The sequence below is a fragment of the Momordica charantia genome (assembly GCF_013281855.1).
Source record: "Momordica charantia cultivar OHB3-1 chromosome 10 unlocalized genomic scaffold, Mcharantia_2.0 BLBB01000010.1, whole genome shotgun sequence".
Taxonomy (NCBI): domain Eukaryota; kingdom Viridiplantae; phylum Streptophyta; class Magnoliopsida; order Cucurbitales; family Cucurbitaceae; genus Momordica; species Momordica charantia.
The window spans coordinates 5,393,653-5,415,330 of record NW_028275158.1 but is presented as its reverse complement, the minus strand read 5'-3'; the positions used below and the strand labels follow the sequence as shown (position 1 = coordinate 5,415,330).

General features: G+C 41.6%; 1 protein-coding gene across 2 annotated transcripts; it reads left to right on the top strand.

Moving 5' to 3' along the window:
- Window positions 1-6,146: 6,146 nt before the first annotated feature.
- Window positions 6,147-8,586, top strand: LOC111008434 (mitogen-activated protein kinase homolog NTF3). Of its 2 annotated transcripts, none has more exons than XM_022281141.2 (3): window positions 6,147-6,537; window positions 6,631-7,151; window positions 7,614-8,586. In XM_022281141.2, the coding sequence occupies exons 2-3, from the start codon at window positions 6,729-6,731 to the stop codon at window positions 8,295-8,297; spliced, it is 1,107 nt and encodes a 368-aa protein (XP_022136833.1). In that variant the 5' UTR covers window positions 6,147-6,537; window positions 6,631-6,728; the 3' UTR covers window positions 8,298-8,586. The 2 variants fall into 2 exon arrangements, with proteins under 2 accessions (XP_022136833.1, XP_022136832.1); XM_022281140.2 differs by having other exon boundaries at window positions 6,148-6,537; window positions 6,725-7,151.
- The last annotated feature ends 13,092 nt before the right edge of the window (window positions 8,587-21,678 follow it).

The following is a 21,678-nucleotide window of genomic DNA, read 5'->3' as shown; positions in this document are numbered from 1 at the left end:
TAAAAAGAAAATCTGAGGAAAAAATTAAAGAAAAGTACTTATGTTTTATTTTTAATGTATACTAAAGATATTTGTTTATGTAATAAAATTAAGTCTCGGTCAAATCTAGACAGGTGTAATATATTGTTTGAACGTACAAATGAGGAATGACCTGCACAAAATATGCAAATACTCCGACGTTTAATTGAGTTTAAACTCGAACTTAATAGAGAGTTCGAAATAGAATACGATATGTGAAGGTGTGGCTCTCCTATTTATACGCTGGGGTACGACAGACAGTTAATTATATGTGTCAGTTCAAAGGTTGGATATGTCGGATGCCTAAGATCAAATTTGAATGATGTTCAGGCTACTAGTAGACATCTCCATTGCGTTTTGTGGTTGAGTATGACTAGTCGAATATGTACGAGATAGTTCTTAGGTAAGACCTAATCCGACACTTGCAGCTTTCTCTGTCTTCCACGTACAAAAGATAATTTTCTGCCCTAACAATATTAATACCTAATCTGATAACCTATGTTCAAGACCATCGGTTATATTTGCATTATTAATCATAAGTTTCGTAGGAAAGAAAAAAGGTAGTTATTGGCGGTGGCTTAAAATTCAAGTGCAATGGATTCCCCCATTCCCAATTCCATGAATTTAGGCTGACGGGAAAGTGACAAATCAAAGGAATTGAAATCGACCAAATCAAAATCAATCCATTGTCTTTACCACACGAAGGAATAAAATGGTACAAAAGCTGACCAGAGGAAAATAGCAATGAAAATTTTTAATTTCTTTTTTAAAGGGAAAAAAAAAGGGCAAGTGGGCAGGGGCTATTAGGGTTAGGGTTAGGGTTAGGCCATATAATCAACGGAGGAAAAAAAAACATTATTATAGGAGCATTTGTAGATATAGTAATTTCAAGAATTACAATAATTGAAAAAGTAGTCAATGTTTTATCTAAATTGAGTTAATCAATTATTAATCAATAATGTATAATAACAACAAATTAAAAATTCCCACCATCAAATTTCTCACCCATCTACCCCTAGTTTATTCGAACTTACCTACTTCTTCATTGTGTCGCAAAATCGCCACTTATTAATTCAATCAACATGCATATAAATATTTAGATATATTAATCATTTAGACTTGTTAGAATCAAACTCAAAAGTTCAAGACGTACATGGTACTTTTTAGTTTGGAAAATCAAATTAAATTTATACAACTATTAAAGTTGAGTGAGTAAATTTCCAGTTAAACTTTATCATTTTTTAAATATATATAGATTCAATATTACCCCGTCTTAACAAGCTCTATATACTTAGCTTTGATATGCCATTTAACTTAAATTATCATGTGTATCAACCATTAAGAATATATTTAAGTTACAAAATCTTTCAAGTTTTTATTTAATTGTTCTTTGAACTTTAAAAAGTATCTAATAAGCTTCTAAGGTTTCAATAAATCTTTTATACTTTAAAAAATATTACTATCCAAGAGTTCCTGAGCTTTCAATTTTATACTCCAATAAGTCTCTAAATTCTAAAAATGTTCAAAAGATCAAAAATCTATTCGACCCAAAATTAAAAGTTCAAGAACATATATCAAATACTTTTTTCTTTAATTTCAAAGAATCAATTAGATAAAACTCCAAAAATTCAGTTAACTAAATTTGTAATTTAATCTTTACAAAATCCAAGAAGAGTATAATGTTAACCGTCATAAGTGCCTCATTTGTTCAAACGAACCAACTAAGCTAATTAAATCAAAAGGATTTAGAGAGAATGTATTCAAATCCATGATGACCACCTATGAGATTAGTCTAAGTGTGTGCAAGTTGGGCCGAACACTCACGAAAATCGAAAAAAAAAAGAATAATATTTTGGACAAGGTTAACAGTTTTTGGTTTTGTGTGGAGGTGTAGTGTATAATGTATATGAGTGATTAGAAGGTAAGAAATATTCAAAGCAGGAGGAGGCGGCAAAGAGGCCACCTGTGGGCACGTTGAGAGGGAATTAGAGGCCTGCTTTTGCTTTTGCTTTGGCGCACCAAAAATACAAAAGACAAGAATTTTGTTGTTTTTGGGCTCAAAATTATATATATATATATCCATTTTACTATACATTGCATGCATTGCGGTGTAAGCAAAGCCAACAGAATCTGATTCCCCAAAATCTCTCCATTTTGTGACTTGGATTCGACTCTAGCCTCTGCCTCTGCCTCTGCCTCTGCCTAATTCACCTCCCTTTTTTTACTATTTCATTTTCTGTCACCTTTCTTTTACTTTTTGGTTTGCTTTTGGCGTAGCCATCACAAAAATGTGGATCAATTATTCATGACATCACTCTTGCTATCTCTCTTCACAATCACTTCGAGACCAAACCCGTATGATCAATTACGCTTTTGTTTCTTAAAATTTATGCTTGCTTACACATGATCATGCCATGCTCAAACTTATCATAGGCCAATTTTCACATTCTTTACTGACATGAAAAGTATGATTAGAAAATGTTATAAAATTGAAAATCGGGATAGTCGCTACCAATCTTCTTGGGCCTGGGGCGTTACATTTAGCTTGAAGTAGTCTCCACATTTTTATAATAGTTTGAAATACTGTCCAATTTGACATTAATCCCTTTTGAATACTCAAAAGACTTGTCGTATTAATAAAATGATATCGCTGACTTATATACACATAATCATTCTTTCCATCTACTCAATGTGGGACTTTAGTCCATTACAAATGAGATAAGTAGTTTTTATGTGTGGGTTTAATTTTTAGAAAGGGAGAACGAGAGATAACCGGTTGAGACCATATTAATTTATTTATTTAAATTTTGTGTGTTTTAAAGTTTATATTGTGGTTAAATTTTGACAAAGTTCATGTTTGGACTCATGTTTCCGATTTCATGAAAAATTATCTAATGTCTAATTTCGCTTTCGCTACATAAGAGTGGTTGTCTTATGAAACATCACAACATTATTAATTCATATGAATAACTCGTTAAACTCGATTAAGAAAAAGCGTTCTGTACTGTGACACGTGTTATTACTAACAAACTTCATAATTTTTAATACGGCTGGTTAATACTAACACTCTTAATATTATAACTATTTTCAAAACAAAAGAATATCTGAATATTATCAAATGTGTTTAACTTTTAAAAAGAAAAAATACAATCACAAGCCACGTGGTCAAATTAATTTATTACAAAAAGCAAAACCAAAAATCCACATAATATATGTAGAAATAAATTGATTCATGCACTCTCCAGAAAGTACATGATGCGCAAAACGCCACCGGAGGCCAGGAGGTCGAATCAGATAACGACACGTCAGCCATAGAAATTGATAATGACGAGTGAGTTCTTTTCAACTCTCTCGTCAAAATGGATATGATGAATATAATAGCAAATGACATTAATTATGGGTAGCTATAAAAACACCTTTTTTAATTTTTTCATTCGTGGAATATTTTTGAAATTTTCTTTACACGTGGACGATGGGACCCACATACTTTCCCTTTCAAATTTCAATTTGGTCTTTACCGGAAAAAGAGTGAAAAAAAAAGTGCCATCATTAAAATTAGTGATGGTAAGTTTGTTAGCAAAAAATGTCCATCGCAATCCGTGTTTCTGCCAAATAATTGGAAATCATTTTCAACTTCCATTAACATTATGGTGGGTATTTACCCAAGCAATTCCAATAATATTCTCTATTTTGTTTTAAATACTATTTTCGTATATTTTAATTGATTTGGGTCGCTTTTAATATTTTAGTTTTTGTATTTTTAAAAATGGACTATTTGATTATTTCATTTTTATTTTTATCTTACAATGACCAAAATAAAAATATTGTGAAAGTATAATGACTAAAACAAATAGAAAGTAATTGACCAAAATGAATCAAAGTCAAAATTAGAATGACCAATAAACTTTTTTTTTCTTTTCTCAAGATACACCCAATAATCACTAATTCTTTTAGGCAAATACTAATTTGGTCCTTAATTTAGTTTAAATTTTCAATTAAGCACTTTTGTAAAAAAAGTACATTAATAAAAAATCCTTGTTTTATTAGTATGTTTGAACATATGAACATAGCGGATATTATTGGACACATAAATTCAACTCGTCTACCTTTAAAATCCATAGATGTTCTAAATAATATGTTTATATGGCATGCATACATATCTAAATATGTTAATAAATTGAGTGAGACGCAAACTTTCTCTTAACATATTTTAAGAACCTAATTTAGAATTTTCAATACATTATCATGGAAAGTTTTAAAATACTGAAACACTAAATTGAGAATTACTCAAAATAGTATCAACTATTGTCATTTAGTTTTTTTTTTCCCTTTCCTGATAATGGTTTACAACAAATGACCGAACTTCTATACCCAAATGAGAACGTATGTATTAAAAAAAATGTATACTTCAAATAGTTTATGGCGCAGAATGCTTCATCTACAGTAAAAATAAGTATTATGGTTACTGTGAAATATTCTTGATGATGTAAGAGTTTCTTGTAAGATAAGAAGTTCATACTTTTCCAGCAATCAACATAATTACAACTCAAAAATAAAATCAAAACAATAAATAGTTATAGATATTGTGAAAACATCATCCAAATTTAGTTTTTATATTGTCGACATGAACATAACTCGATCCTAAAAATATATAAGCTATTCTCTCAATATTCGACATTCAAATCTCTATATTCCACATTTATTGTTATATCAACAAACAGCGAACCTGGTTTTTTTTAGTTTGGGTAAGTTATTGGTACGAAAAAGGAATTAGGTAAAAATAGAAGGAGAAATTAGAAAAATGGAAAAGAGGAGAAATTAAGAAAGGGTTTGTGGATAAGAAAAAGAAGAAAAAGGTGAATAATGGGTTCCTTTGAAGATACGGAAGATTTTAGTATTTGGAATCAATGAATGAAAGGATTGCTTGTAAAAGGGCAATTACTTGAAGCTTCATTAAATCATTAAAAAGCTTAAACAAACTTTCCTTTTGTGGCCTTCTTGCTCCAATTATCATTAAGCTTTAACTTAACTAAATTTTTGGCAACTTCAGCCTAACTCCATACTCTAAACTACTCTCATTCAGCCTGATGAACTGAGCCTTTATTATTTAGGTCCCATTATTCTTTTTTTACTTCTTTTATTTTTTAAATTGTGTTTTTTAATAATTTATTTGATTTGTTTTTTAATTTTATTATCAACACGTTTAAATCCTTACCCAAATTTTAACACCGAAAACAAAATTTAAAAGCTAATTTTTTTAGCTTTAAAGGGCTTATATTTTGAGCTTGTTTTTAAAATGTAGATATATAAAATGGAAGTTGCGTTGGATAGGTTTAATTTTAAAAATAGAAAACAAAAATCTAGTAACTCAAATGAATAGAATAAAGTAGCACGTGTAACGTATCTCATTTTGAAAGTAGATCTATTTTATGGGCTGCATGAACCTATTTGGTTCAAATAAAAATACTTTGATCATATTTTATACTTAAAAAAACAAAGAATATTTTAAAAAATTATCAATTTTTCAATTTTTTAATGGTAGTGAGAAGAGATAGATTCTCATCTGTCATCAATCACAACCTAAGTATTTTATTTTTCAAATTCCCATTTTTCCCATCATTTTTTTAGTCAATAATATCAAGAACAATATTTGAGTACCATCTTTCTCCTGATCACTACTAAAATTTTGACAACTTCTTATTATTTTGAAATATAGAAGAAAAAGCCTCACTTTATTTATTTCTCTTTTCTATTCATCGAGAACTTAATAGCAGTTGGCACAAGATAAATATTTATCGATAAACATACAAATATTTTTCTAATATTAATTAATAATAATAAAACATTTTATTTCTAAATACAGCTGACCTAACACTAATAACGAAGGAAATCAATATATTTCTTTTTTCAAATTTATGTAGGTTAACTTCAAGAATTAAAAAGGAAAAAAAATATTGTAATGCAAACATTCGAAATGTAAGAATTAATCAAACGTGATCATCAAAACTCAGTTAATTAAAAAACTTTCCTTTTCCTACTTCAAACTGGAAAAGGTAAAAACTTTCCTTGTAGAAGTGTGAGACGGAGTGCGCGCCAGAGTGGGGCGTGTAGTGTATAAAGCCCGCGTGGGCTTCGTAGCCATCAATTTCCCTCCCCCATTCTTCCAACTTTTTTCCCTTTTCTCCTCTCTCTCATCTTCCTCAACTTCAAATTTCTTCTGATTGATTGATTGATTCTTCTGTTTCTCAAACCCCAATGCTTCTCTTCTCCCACTGAGATTCTCAGCGCTTTCTTTCGCTTTCTTTGCCCCTTTCTGGTGGTGGGTGAGCTTTTTCTTTTTCTGGGTCGATCAATTTTCCCCGAATTTCGTTGCTTCATCAAGACCCCCTTTCTGACGAAAGCCACGAGCCTTGACATTTGGATGATCGGTGGGTGATCTCCAAAACGTGCACGGAATTGGGAAGAGATCGTCGTTGAGAGAATTTCTCTTTTCTGAAGGCTGAAGAATTGCGGCAACAAGTAAGGATCAGTTCTGAAACCCTTTTCTCTTCTGCAATTTCTCCTATTTTGTTATAAATTTTCCCCGATTTTTACTCCGTTTTCTTACTTCAGCGGATTTTTTAAAAACCCCTTTTCGCGTCGTTGTGATTAATGTGTGTGTTGCGGAATTAGCGATTGATCAATTACGTATCTGTGGGATTTGAAGGAATATGGCCACATTCGTGGAGGGACCGAGCGGAATCAGGGAAATGGGGAAGCATTATTTCACAATGTGGCAGACTCTGTTTGAAATCGATACGAAGTACGTTCCGATCAAGCCGATCGGGAGAGGAGCGTACGGCGTGGTGTGTTCTTCGATCAACCGAGAGACGAACGAGAAAGTGGCGATCAAGAAGATCAACAATGTGTTTGAGAATCGCATCGACGCCACGAGAACGCTGAGGGAACTGATGCTTCTCAGGCACATAAGGCACGATAACGTGATTGCTTTGAAGGATGTGATGATGCCGATCCATACAAAAAACTTTAAGGATGTTTATTTGGTTTACGAGCTCATGGATACGGATCTTCATCAGATTATCAAATCCTCTCAGCCCCTCTCCAATGACCATTGCAAGTATTTTATCTTTCAGGTTTGGATTACTCGTCTTCTCTTCTCTGGGTTCTCTCTTTTCATCTTAGTTTTTCTTCTCAATTTTACTCTGCTTTTTACTGATTAGAAAAGCTCATTCAAGATATGGTGTTTATGTATTTTATCAGACAATTGACATTTTGAAGAAGTATAAACTTGGAAATAGGAAAAAGAAAAAGCATGTTTGTGAATGATTTGTTTTCTTTTCCTTATACTAACACACTGTTTTTGAATATCATACTTGTTTCAGTGATTTTCATGAAAACTTCATAATCTTCTTTCACTCGCTTGAGCTGAATTTCTGAGGCTTGATGTAGCTCTACCCTTTCGGTTTCGATTCGAAACATGTCCGATGAAATGGATGTTTAAGATCAAGCTGATTTATATGTATATGTGTGTGTTAAATGTGATGCCTTACTAAGCTCTGAGGTCTGATTAAGACATTTCTTTTTATATATTACAGTTGCTTTGCGGCTTGGAGTATCTCCATTCAGCTAACATTCTTCACCGAGACTTGAAGCCCGGGAACCTCCTCGTTAATGCTAATTGCGATCTGAAGATATGTGATTTCGGGTTGGCACGAACAGGCATAGGCAGTGGCCAGTTCATGACTGAATACGTTGTTACTCGCTGGTATCGCGCACCAGAGCTTCTCCTATGCAGTGACAACTATGGGACCTCCATTGACGTCTGGTCTGTGGGATGCATCTTTGCTGAGATTCTGGGTCGGAAACCAATTTTCCCGGGGACAGAGTGCCTCAACCAACTCAAGTTAATCATCAACATCCTTGGTAGTCCACAGGAAGCGGATATTGAGTTCATCGACAATGTAAAGGCCAGAAAGTACATCAAGTCGCTGCCCTTTACAAGGGGAATACACCTTTCACATCTGTATCCACACGCTGATCCTTTAGCTATAGACTTGTTGCAGAAGATGCTTGTGTTCGATCCCACAAAGAGAATTACTGTTGTCGAAGCACTTCAACATCCATACATGTCGGGGCTGTACGACCCGAAGTTCATCCCTCCTGTCCAGGTGCCCCTCACTCTCGACATAGACGAAACACTCGGGGAGCAAAAGATCAGAGAGTTGATGTTGAATGAGATGCTCTACTACCATCCTGAAGCTGTCTCAGCCTATTCTTGAGGTATTCTTCTCTCCGAAGGCGCCTCCACTCCAAAAATGATTCAGTCCATTTCTATAGTTTTTGAGATGCTGGAATCTGATGTTATGAGTTCATCAGTGTAGCTTCGAGAGCTTTCGATAGCGGTATTAGCGCATTGAGACGATTTCGGCCTTTCTTCCAACTTGTAAATATAACTATGAATAGTATTTTGATGATCCAGAAAGGGTCTAAGGTATTTTTTTTTTGTACTGGTGATGAATGTTTGGCATTTTATTCATCAGAATCAAAAAAATATTTGAATTTGGAGAAGCCTTTCTTGGGTTCCAATATGTGGAATTTCGGTGATGTTCATAGTTTTGTTTTTGTGTAAGAAATTGTTGATCCCTCTTCTTCCTACCATCAACGTTTTTTGTTCAAATTTAATTCTGTTTCAATTTTGGGAGAGGTAAAGTCACTTAAATTAAAAGCTTAATTTTATGTTATAAAAATAAAGTTGACATTTTTTAAAAATAAATATTAAATGCATGCCATGCTTATTCCGTTAACATAATGAGCTTTTTCTTAACATTTATCTGAAATTGATGTTTTTTTTCAAAGTACAGCATGTAGGGGTGAGAGATCGAACTCACAACTTTTTATTTAGACATATATGTCAATTATCGCTAAATTATGCTCGCTTTGGCTGTTAATTGTTATTTTTGTCTTAATATATTGAATATTGTTAACTTAACATAACTCAAATACTTTCCTCCAATTATCTCTACTCTATATGTTGTACTTTTATATATATACACACACTTTATAGGTGAACATTAATTAAATTATATTCCTAATATGTAAATATTAAAATGTTACCATTGTGTGTCTTTTTAATTAGTATTATTATATAATGAAATCATTTAACAAAATGTTGTTGGTAATACCATACGGTAAATCATCGGTAACTAATAAAAATATGGTTTATAATATAATTCAAGTTCAAACTCATCATATCAACTTGAACTAAGATCAATTGGGTTATGTGTTTAGAAAAAAAAAAAAAAGTTCAAACTCATGAGATGACTAATTCGATTCGGCCCAAAAAGACTCAGCCTTAGACTTTGACCTATGTCCAACAAGCCTAAACACTGTTTGGAGTTAGGCTTGGGCTGGGCCTCCGATAGATAATAAGCCCATGAACTTTGCTAATTGAGTTATATTTTAGATCGGGATGAGTACATTTTGGCATCCCATCTTACAATGTCCCCAAAAGTGTTGGACAAAAATATTTTCACTTTTTCCAACGAAAACATTATGGGGAGCTTTTTCTAGATCTCGAAGCAGACTCCAAGTCTGGTGACCTCATCAACTACACGTCGTTCTGGCTCAACTGTTGTCGACCACTTCTCTCTTTGTTTTCTAGCCAGATTACCATCTTATCGAATATATTTTAGGTATATACTACAAATACTTTGTAATATTAAATAATATTCTAGGCAGTTTGCGGTGTTATGTTTGATCTGAATTTAATGATATCAAGTATATTTTAGGTATATGTTTAAATAATATCGATATTGTTTTGTGGACAACTTACACTGTTATGAATGATATAAAGTTACTCATATGGAGTATATTTTTGGTATAATGTTAAAGTCAACTTATAGTGTTATGAATGACTCGAAGTTATTGATATAAAGTGTATTTTGAGTATATGTTTTCTTTACAATGTTAAATAATACTTTAATAGGACTATTTTATGGATAGCTTATAGTATTGTAAATAATATGAAATTATTGATATGAAGTATTTTTTTTTATATGCTGTTTTAATATATTAAGTACTGCGTGCCGTCAGATAAAATGTCAAGAAAACCAATATTCCTTGTTGTCGATGAAAATGTTGAGCTATTGCGTGCCACAGGAAATAACGTTATTATATCGATTTTTTAGAAAATTAATAAAATTCAAGAAAGCTTCGAGGAGAAACGATGAAGAATTGAAACAAAAAACGATAAATGATAACAATTGAAAGCTACAATATAGATGGTCAAACTTCAAAATTTCATCAACCCTTGAATTTTAACCAAAAGTTTTTTTTCCCATTAAAATTGTATTTGCTAAATATTATAAATTTGATCATCATATTAAGTCATAATTTGTTTTGTTTTGTTTTTTTTTTTCTGTTGGTGCAATTTGTTGCAATTAGTCCGTATTCCCTAAGCATATCACGCGTGAGTGAAGCTGGGTTTGGGAGACAAGAATGCAACAAAGTCAAAAGGGCTAAGAATTATAAAAACATTAACTTTAGAAATCTTAGGAAATCTTCTCACATTGGAACCGACTTTTAAAACCATTCAATGAATGTGGCCATCCACAGCTTAGCCGCCAAATTTTACACACCATCTTTTAAATATTTGATATCAATCTTCAGCCATTAATGAAGACCGAAATGCTCAATTATGAGACTCATATGATTTGGCCAAAGATATGGACTTCAAATATCTGTTCCATACTCTATTAATTGAGGAGTATCTCCGATAAGAAAATGAAGGATGTTGTGACTTTGAAAAATGTATTTCGTGGACTGAATTTGATTCATATTTCTCGTTCTTTGAACATGTAAGTCGTTTTATTGGTCAAACTTGTCATTTTTGATCGTTTAACCATCTTTTGGAAAACTTATCTTCTTTCGCCAATTCTGAATCCAGTGCGTGGTCACAATTTTTCTGCGTAATTCTTGTTGGTCATCTTTTTTATTAATGTAATTTTTATGTGATATATATATATATATATATATAGAATACTAGCTCAATTGTTGACTAAAAATTGATTAAAAGATTGGAGGTTTTATGTGAGGTTTAAGAATTACAAAAGTAAGAGATCCAAATAAAAATGTTAGAATATTTTTAATTCCAAGTTGGTAGGTGTAGTTGTGCTAATATTATAAGTTTATTTAGTTTAGTATAGTGGGCCAAATTAGAAGTGTTTTAAATGTGGTAGGAGGCCGTAGATCCACAACTTCCTTCGTGCTATGTTGAACTAGTCAAATTGAGCCCTAGGAAAAAGGAAGCATCAACCGTTGTTTATCACTCTTAAATCTAAACAAAAAAGTACAAAGAAAAGATTTCAAGTATCAATTTGCAGCTGAATCCCACATGACTTTTCCCCGCCCATTCCCAATCCCATTGCCAACACACAAAAAGTTTTATACAATGAGGCAAAAGAAAAAGAAAAAAAGGTCTCCCTTTAGTTTTATACAGTGCCTATATGGAAATTAAGTTTAATTTTGTTTATGCAAGGTTATGCACAACCGTGTGTTTCTGATTGCAGCTCGAACTCGGACTCCGGACCGATCTGAATACTTGGGCGGACCTGCACAAAAAGGTGAGCATTCCGACGATCAAGTTAGTATAGGTCGGATTCTCAGTTTAGTTCGAGGTCCGAAAATCCTCGTACCCGATCGTGGAGTGAGGTCCTCTACTTATGGGTGGTAGTCCCGCTAATCTCGCGACGGTTACACCCGATAATCACACCGCTGACAGTCGCTCACATCGGCCCCCACCGAGCTTCCCGGTAGATCAGACCTTGGCCAGGTCGCACCTCGGCCCTCATACTTAGAATCTGTCAACGCTAGTGGTAATCTCGGCGGTTCGAGCTGGGGCATGACTCATAGGTCACCAGAGCACCAATGGCTGTCCTCCACGTGTCCAGGGTATTCTTTCCCCCAAACATTGGCCCCCTCTCTGTCTGGTCCGATCTCGACCTGGCGGAGAAGTTCATTCGATTCGCTTCGGACACGTGGCGACCTCCCATTCGAGGGAAAACATCACTGTTGCGGTGCATTTATTGTCGGAATATTCAAATATTCCGACGCTTCGGATTTTCGGGAGGATCCCAGCCGCTCGTTGATTACACGTGTACGGTGGGAAAATTTTTCCCATGAGCTATAAATACCCCCAATCCTTCAGGTCATACCTTACGTTTCCTGAATTCTTGGAGTTCGATCTGAAGGCAACTCGAACCCTTGGTAGGTCGGTCTCTTCCCTCACTTTCTCTATCGAACGTAGTTGCCATGTCGTCCTCTTTTAGCAGCGACTTAGGATCCGATGAGGATTTAGCTCGTAGGTTAGAGTTCGAGCTCGAGGAGATAGAAAACTTTAGGTTCTCCGATGACGGGGAGGATAGTGATGCCTCCACCTCGGGTCAGGGTTTGGAATACCCTTCTAGGATACCTGAGCACTACCTCGGATCCCTTCGTAGGGGGTTCGCTATCCCTGAGAACATCCTCCTTAGGATTCCGGAGGAGGGGGAGAGAGCTGACAATCCTCCAGAGGGATGAGTCACTCTCTACTTCACAATGTTTGAGTACGACCTCAGACTTCCCCTTCACCCTTTTGTCCAAGAATTTCTCTTCCGAACTGGGTTGGCTCCGGCTCAAGTGGCCCCCAATGAGTGGGGTGTCATTTTTGCTTCGGCCATCCTTTTTTGGCTACGAGCTCGGGATAGTGAAGAGGCTGAGCTGTTGGACGTAGACCAGCTCCTCGCGTGCTTCGAAGCGAAAAGGATAGCTAAGAAGCCTGGTTGGTTCTATATGTGCGCAAGGAAAGGCGCAGGCGGTATAGTTAAGGGGCCGACCTCCATCAAAGGATGGGTGAGGAAGTGGTTCTACGCTTCCGGGGAATGGCTTGCAAAGGACGAGTCGGGTCGTTCCTTCTTTGACGTTCCCACTAGGTTTGGGAACCTAGGTACGGAGTAGCTCTTTTATGATGACTTTCTTTCTTCTTATTCGGGTCTAACTCGGGTTTTGTCTTGTGCAGTATCGATCCGGCCAGTTCCCGAGCTTACTCAAGCCTCCTTCGACACGCTGAAATATTACAAGGAGCATTTTCCGAGGGGTAGGAAGGTCGGAACCTTGGTGACCGACAAGCTGCTGCTTGAGTCCGGGCTGCTAGATTACAACCCTGCAGTTCGTCCCATTGAATCTTCAAGGCCGAACTCCGAACTTGGTATGCCGAGCTTGCTCTCCCCCTTTTTCCTCTAACTTTGTGTTGACTCCTGTTTTTGTTTTGCAGCTATGGTTTGCGGATTTGCAAGCAACGTGAAACGCAAGTCCAAGGGCCGAGCCCATGCTCTCGAGGCCGCCCAGAGTTCGGAACCTGCCACTCCTGCTGTGGCAGGGCCAGCCTCGGAAGATCCAGCCCCAGTGATCGAGCTGGAGTCTTCTGGGGGCCTTCGAGGGAGAAGCGCCCCAGAGGTCAGACCGAGGCGGTGGACGTCTCGTCCTTGGGCGAGGAGGCGAGGGACAAGGTCCCTCTGAAGAGGAGGAAGAAGAAGAAGACCACCTCCTCCTTGGAGGTCGGAGCTCGTGGGGCCCTGCCTTTGAGCTTCGCAGATCGGGTGGACGATCCTGAGGCCAGGATGGGTGGGACGTCCGACGTGACAGCACGGTTCAGAGTTGAGCCGTCAAGTTCTGAGGTGAGGGACCATGTGTCCCGCATCTCGGCTGCAAGTTTGGACCGCTGCCTCAGAAGAGCTCCAAGTTTGTAAGTGACCCGGGGTCCGTCCTGCAGAGGACCATCGACTACGCCGCTGAGGTAAGATTGGTGTCTTCATTTTTGCTCAATTTACCTAACATGTAGCTCGGTCTAACTTTCTTCTTTGTACTTTTTCTCAGGCGTTTGTTGCTTCCATTCAATCGGCTCTGGCCGTGAAGGCCGAGCTGGATGGGAGGGAAGCTCTGGCAGCGAGGGAGAAAGAAGAGTTCTCTGCTGCCTTGGAGGCTGCTTCCTCCACCATGAAGGATGAGCTGTTGAAGGCTCACTCTGAGGTGGAAATTTTGAAGGCCGAGGTGGAGGCCAAGGCCGAGCTGCTGAAGAAAGAAGAGGACAGACGCAAGGCCCAGCTCCGAGCTGCCCATGCTATCACCAAGGGCTTGGAGAAGGAGAAGTTCCAACTCCTCAAGAAGAAGGACGACATGCTCCAGGCGCTTGAAGCGAAGGAGGAGGAAGTGAAGCATGCGACTGCCGAGCTGGAGACGGCGAAGGAGCGTCTCAGCAATGGAGCCCTATTGGAGGAATCGTTCAGGCAACATCCTTACTTCGATGGATTTGCCAAAGACTTCTCTGATGCGGGCTTCAAGTTTCTCATGAAGGGCATTGTTTCCGACATGCCTGACCTTCAGATCGATCTCGGTGGTCTGAAGAAGAGGTATGCTGAGCAGTGGGCGTCTGGGCCTAGCGGCACCCCTGGCCTCTAAGCGTTGGTGGATAAGTATGTCAGAGATCTGGACTCTGACTATTCCGACCTCGAAGAGGACCAGGTCGGCACCACTCAGAAGGGCGCTACTCCAAGCAGGCTCTTAGGTGATCACCCTTCATGAGGCCTTTCTCTGTCTTTCTTCTCTTCTTTTGTTTGTAAGTGTCAGGGCAGAGCTGCAAGATCTATAAGCCTTGGCTCTGCTCTCCATTCAATAAAGAGGCTTCTCATTTGTTTTTACTTTGTTGCCTTCTTTCTTCGCTTTTTCTTTAAGTTGAAGCCAATATCACCTCACGCCTCGTACCTTTGAGGTCGCGCCATTAATTAAAATACTTGAAATTTTGAATTCGAATCGCTGTCTAGTATTCAATGCATTGCACCAACTCTGGACTTTTTAACATCACACCTTTAACTTAAAAACGTTAAAAGGCTAAAATCCTAAGTCCATAACTATTCTTCATATCGCACCTCGTACCCTCAGGTTCAAAGGCTTGATCATTCTGAACTTTTCACATCGCCCCCTTGCCTTGAAGGTTTGAATTTTAAGTTCACCAACGGTTTTGGCATCGCACCTCGTACCCTTAGGTTTTGGAGGATTGAATTTTAACCGACTGCTGGAATGTGATCGTGTGGGAGTCCGTGGCCCCCATTTAATTTCTGGTCGAACTCGGAATCATGAAATTAAATCATCACATTTATTCCGATCATAATTCTATTGAAACAGTTTTTACAGATCCATTGAAAACCATTTTGGCATTTCAAGGTTAATAACGCTTCAGGTGCTCCGCGTTCCACGGGTGCGCGAGGACGTCTCCTTTCAGATCGGCCAATATGTACGTCCCAGGTCGGACTATTCCCTTGACCTCAAACGGCCCCTCCCAGGTCGGATCAAGGGCACCCACATGGGTTTGGACCTTCCTTAAGACCAGGTGTCCGACTTGGAAGGTCCGAGGTCGAACGCGGGCGTTGTAGTGTCTGGCCATTCTGCCCTGATATTCCACCAGGCGTAGCTGGGCCATTGCTCTTCTTTCTTCCAATAAGTCGAGGTTGAAGAGCAGCTCTTCCTCATTTGCTGTAGGCTCGTAATGCTCTACTCTGTCAGATGGCATGCCGATCTCAACCGGGACTACAGCTTCGGAGCCAAAGGCCAGGGAGAACGGGGTCTCACCCGTCGATTCTCTTTGGGTGGTTCGGTATGACCATAGAACCTCTAGTAGCTCCTCGGTCCACCTGCCTTTCTTGGAGTCTAGTCTAAGTTTGATGCCTCGCTTGATGATCTTGTTGACTGCCTCCACCTGCCCATTTGCTTGCGGATGTGCGGAGGACGAGCTAAGGTGACTTATGCCAAGCTTGCTGCAAAAGTCCTTGAACTTTGCATTGTCAAACTGCTTCCCATTATCTGTCACAATGGCCTTCGGTATACCAAAGCGACATATGATATTTGTCCATACGAAGGACGTGACTCTGGATTCCGTTATGTGGGAGAGTGCCTCGACCTCGGCCCACTTTGTGAAGTAGTCCACAGCAACCACAGAGAACTTGGTCTGGCCTTTGCCCAAAGGGAAAGGACCAATGATATCTACCCCCCACTGCGCGAATGGCCACGGGGCCGAGATGGGGGTGAGCAGCTCGGGAGGTTGGTGGATTATGTTTCCGTAGCGTTGGCAATTGTGGCAAGTTCTAACGAACTTCTTGGCGTCCTGGCTGAGGGTCGGCCAATAGTATCCTTGTCGGATCACCTTGGCTGACAGCGACCAGGTGCCTGAGTGATTGTCGCACACTCTTTTGTGGATTTCTCTGAGGACGTATAGGCCCTCTTCAGGGGTTAGGCATCTCAATAGAGGCAGGGAAAAGCCGCGTCGGTACAACGCTCCACCTCGGACCACGAACCGAGCTGCTTGCCTTGCCAACTTTCTGCGCTCCTTGGGGTCTTGTGGTGAATTGCCCTTAATGAAGTCCACAATCGGGTCCATCCATGAGGGCTCTGGAGCATCGATCTCCATCAGATCTGGCTCCGAGATCGAGGGATTATCTAAGATCTCGACGGGGACCGACCTGGCCAGGTCGGTCTCGTACGCTGATGCTAACTTGGCCAAGGCGTCAGCATTAGAATTTTCTGCTCGGGGAACCCGGCTTACTTCGTAAGTTCGAAACTGGGCGAGGTACGATCTGACCTTGCCCAAATACTTCTCCATTCGGGAGTCCCTGGCTTGGTATTCTTCCGTGATCTGGCTCACAACCAGCTGTGAGTCGCTGAAGATCTTAACACAAGAGGCCCCTAATGCTCTAGCGATTCGCAGACCGACAATAAATGCTTCATGCTCAGCCTCGTTATTAGAAGTCCGGAAGCCGAACCGCAAGGCATACTCAAATTGCTCGCCTCCTGGTCCGAGCAAGAGGACCCCGGCCCCACACCCCTTCTCATTGGAGGATCCGTCGACATAGATTGTCCACGGTAGGTCGGACTCGCTCGGCTCGGAAGGTGGTGTGAGCTCGGCTATGAAATATGCCACTGCTTGTCCTTTTAACGCAGTTCTGGGTTCGAACTGGATGTCGTACTCACTCAGCTCCATTGCCCATTTCATCAGGCGTCCAGAGGCTTCTGGCTTATGGAAGATGTTTTTTAGGGGCAAGTTAGTGAGCACCACCACGGTATGGGCTTGGAAGTACGGTCTAAGTCGTCGGGCCGAGGTGACTAAAGCGAAAGCCAACTTTTCCATTTGAGGGTATCTGGTCTCGGCTTCGGTCATGGCCTTGCTTGTGTAGTAGACCGGGTTTTGCCGCGCTTCCTCTTGCCTGATTAGAGCCGAGCTGACGGCACCATCAAACACTGCTAAATACAACTGGAGCTTGTCCCCTGGCAGGGGCTTGACGAGCAAAGGTGCCGAGCAGAGGTAGCTCTTCAACTGCTGAAATGCTTGTTCGCACTCCGCTGTCCATTCAAACGGCCTTTTCTTCCGTAGGACTTTGAAGAAAGGAAGGCACTTATCTGTTGATCTTGAAACAAACCGGTTCAGGGCAGCAATCCTGCCATTGAGGCACTGAAGCTGTTTCAGCGTCTTGGGTGCCTCCATCTCGAGCACGGCTTTGATCTTTTCGGGGTTGGCTTCGATCCCCCGGTGGTTCACCATGAAGCCAAGGAATTTTCCCAAAGAGACTCCAAAGGACATTTAGCTGGGTTGAGCTTCATTTGATATGTCCTCAGAACCTCGAAGGCTTCGGTCAGATCGGAGAGATGCGACTTAGACTGCTTGCTCTTGACAAGCATGTCGTCCACATACATTTCCATATTCCCCCCGATCTGCTTGGCGAACATTTTGTTCACCATTCTCTGGTAGGTCGCTCCTGCGTTCTTTAAACCGAAGGGCATGACCTTGTAACAGTACAGACCTTGGTCTGTTATGAATGCGGTATGATCTTGATCTGAGAAATGCATCTTATTTAGTTGTACCCAGAGTAGGCATCCATGAAAGTGAGCAGTTCGTGCCCGGCTGTGGCATCCACGAGCCGATCGATCCTCGGCAGTGGGAAGTAATCTTTCAGGCATGCCTTGTTTAGGTTTGTAAAGTCTACGCACATTCTCCACTTTCCGTCAGATTTTTTAACTAATACAACATTGGAAAGCCACTCGGGATACAAAATTTCTCTTATGTATTCAGCTTTCAATAGTTTGCTAACTTCGTCAACAATTACATCACTCCTCTCCTTGTTTATAGGTCTTCTTTTTTGTTTTACAGGTCGGAATGATGGATCTATGCTGAGGCGATGCGTCATAATCTTTGGGTCAATGCAAGGCATGTCCGCATGAGACCACGCAAAGACGTCCGAGTTGGATCTGAGGAAGTGGATTAGCTCCTCTCTGTCGGTGGCCCTCAGCTTGGTTCCTATGCTTACTTGTTTCTCGATACTAAGCAGAGGAACAAGCTCGAGCTCCTCAGTGGGTGCGGCAAACTTCCTCCTCGGCAGGTTGGCCTCGAACTCGAGCGTCCCATCCCCACTGGCGAGAGTTTCGAGGGCGCAGATCGATAAGCCTTTGAGTGCGGAGGCATAGCACTCCCTCGAAGCGGTCTGTTCTCCTCAGACCGTGCCCACGCCATTGGGGGTGGAATACTTCAAAACGTGATGAAGTGTTGAGGGAATGGCCCGAAATGAGTGGATGATGGGTCTCCCAAAGATGGCGTTATAGGCCGATCTACCGTCGATCACCACGAACTCGGCCATTTGGGTGACCTGAGTTTGGTCCTGCCCAAATGTGACCGGCAAGTCGATGCAACCCTCTGGGATGACTGATTCTCCAGAGAACCCAACTAGTGGTGTCGGGCTTTTCTTCAATTGAGACCTCGTCCATCCCAGGGCGAGGTAGGTCGGTAGGGATAGGATGTTAGCAGATGCGCCTCCGTCTACCAGCACCCTTCTAACCACCACATGATCAATCAAGGGAGCGATCACAAGTGCATCATTGTGGGGCAGGTGGACCTCCTCCAAGTCTGCACTGTCGAAGGTGATTGGGCAGGTCGGCCTCTGCTCCCTGATGATGCACACCTCGCGTCTGGCTGCACGAGCTAACTTCTTTCTTTTATGTCCGGACTGGCCCCCGCTTGGCCCTCCGAAAATGGTATTGATGACCGCAGGTCGGTCAGTGCGCCGGGGCGGCGTCCTCGAACGCTTCCGCTCTTCCTTTTTCTCTGCCGAGCTGGTCCTGGGCTTTCCCACGAATTTCTTGAAGTAGCCATCTTGAATTAGATCCTCAATTTGGCGCTTCAATTCCCAGCAATCCGACGTGTTATGGTCGTGCTCCCGATGGAAGCGGCAATACTTGTCCTTGCTGCGCCTCTCCGGGGCTCCCCGAAGCTTCTCAGGGCGTTTGAGGAGTTTTTCCATTCCGGACTCCTCGATGTTCATTAGGATCTCAGAAATTGGAATCGTGGTCGGGGTGAAGCGTTCGTAAGGTCGGCTCCTGGTAGGTCCGTTCTCCGCCCTTTGATACTCAGCTCGGCCACTGGAGAAAGATCCCTTGTCCTTGGACTTGGGATCCGCCTTTTCTATATCTTTTCCATTTCTGCCCCGGCCGATCTTTCGTTCTGGTCGGCCGATTTTGGTTCGGAGGAACTCCTGTCCATCGATGACTTTCTTCGTCTTCTGCAGCACTTCGACGAAGGTGGCCGGGGCCTCCTCTCCAAGCTTCACCGTGAGGGCTTCGTCGGCTAGACCGGTGAGAAAGTAGCACATGGCCGAGTCGTCGGAGCAGTGTGCGACCTTCAGTTGTTCCTCTTGGAACCTGGTGACATACCCCCGCAGCGTCTCACCTTGCTTCTGCCTGATGGTGGCGAGATGGGTCGCTGTCTTTTTGTCATAATGCCGAGAAGAGAACTGGGCGAGGAACTCCCTTCTCAGCTGAGAATAGGTCGAGATCGATCTGGCTGGCAGTCTCCGATACCACAAACGCGCGCTGCTAGTAAGCGCGATCTGAAAGGCGCGACATTTGATTGCGTCTGATGCCGCTTAAAAATCCATGAGGCCTTCAAAGACCTCAACATAATCCTTAGGGTCCTTCGACCCATCATAAGGTTTCACGGTAGAAGCTTTGAACTTCGGAGGGATCGGTGTTTCCAACACGTCCGAGGTGAAGGGCGATTCTCCCAAGTCTCCATCGTTCAGTGGACCTTCTTTCTGCTCACATTTGGCCTTCAAGGCCTCAACCTGAGCGTCGAGCTTGCCCCTCAGCTGGTCGAACTCCTCCCTTGTAATCACTCCTGCGGGAGTTGCTGGGTTGCGAGAGGATTCAGCCTGCTGGTTGGAGCTTCTGTGTGAGCGGGATGGTGACTGTCCTTTTCGGAGAGCTGAGCCTCGCTTTCTGTTGAGGTGTTCACGGAGGTCTTCTCTCTGGCGAGTGTGTCCCTCGCTCTCGTTGTCTTCGGGATGTTCCTCCTCGACTGGGCCGAGGTGGGAACCCCTTTGCTCGCGTATGCCAACGCGTGTCACTCGGTTCTCAGATCGGGACCCTGCGCCTGCAGCTAGTATCATTTCGTTATACATTTCCTCCATGGACCGCATTTGCATGCGCATTGCCTCCATTTCTCTCTGGAGTGCGTCCAAGTTCTCACTTGTTGGGGCCGGGGCTGGACCCCGAGCGCCCTTCTTAGAGGTCCCACCTCGGCCACGGGTGGCCTTGGATGTCCTTGGGTGGGCAGGTGGTAGAACAGGCGCGGTGATTCGGGCCGACCTGCGGAGGGGTTCTGTTGCTAGGTCGTCGTGACCTTGCCCCTCTACCACTACTGCTCCGACCTCCCTCTGGTGGGCATCGCTGGTAGCTAGGGTCCTTCGATCTGTCGTATTGGTCGAGTTTGCGGGTTGAACCATTTTCGCTTGCGTGTTGGTTTAAAAGAATTGGGATGACTTAGGTTGTCGAATTCCCACAGACGGCGCCAAATGTTTATGCAAGGTTATGCACAACAGTGTGTTTCTGATTGCAGCTCGAACTCGGACTCCGGACCGATCTGAATACTTGGGCGGACCTGCACAAAAGGGTGAGCACTCCGACGATCAAGTTAGTATAGGTCGGATTCTCAGTTTAGTTCGAGGTCCGAAAATCCTCGTACCTGATCGTGGAGTGAGGTCCTTTACTTATGGGTGGTAGTCCCGCTAATCTCGCGACGGTTACACCTGGTAATCTCGGGACCGTCGGTTATACCCGGTAATCTCGGGACCGACGGTTACACCCGATAATCACGCCGCTGACAGTCGCTCACATCGGCCCCCACCAAGCTTCCCGGTAGATCGGACCTTGGCCAGGTCGCACCTCGGCCCTCATACTTAGAATCTGTCAACGCTAGTGGTAATCTCGGCGGTTCGAGCTGGGGCATGATTCATGGGTCACCAGAGCACCAATGGCTGTCCTCTACGTGTCCAGGGTATTCTTTCCCCCAAACAAATTTCATGTTGTTTTTCTTGACAAATAAAAAACTAGAAAAAGGATAATGATAATTAATATCTTGGGAGCCTTACTTCGATTATTTCATGGTTCAACCCATTAATACTTGAACCTTGTTAAAGACAAGGATACCCAGAGTATCCCACGTATTTCCATAATTGTATGATATTGTCCGCTTTGGACATAACACTTACGATTTTACTTTTGGTTTCACCCAAAATGTCTCATACCAATGGA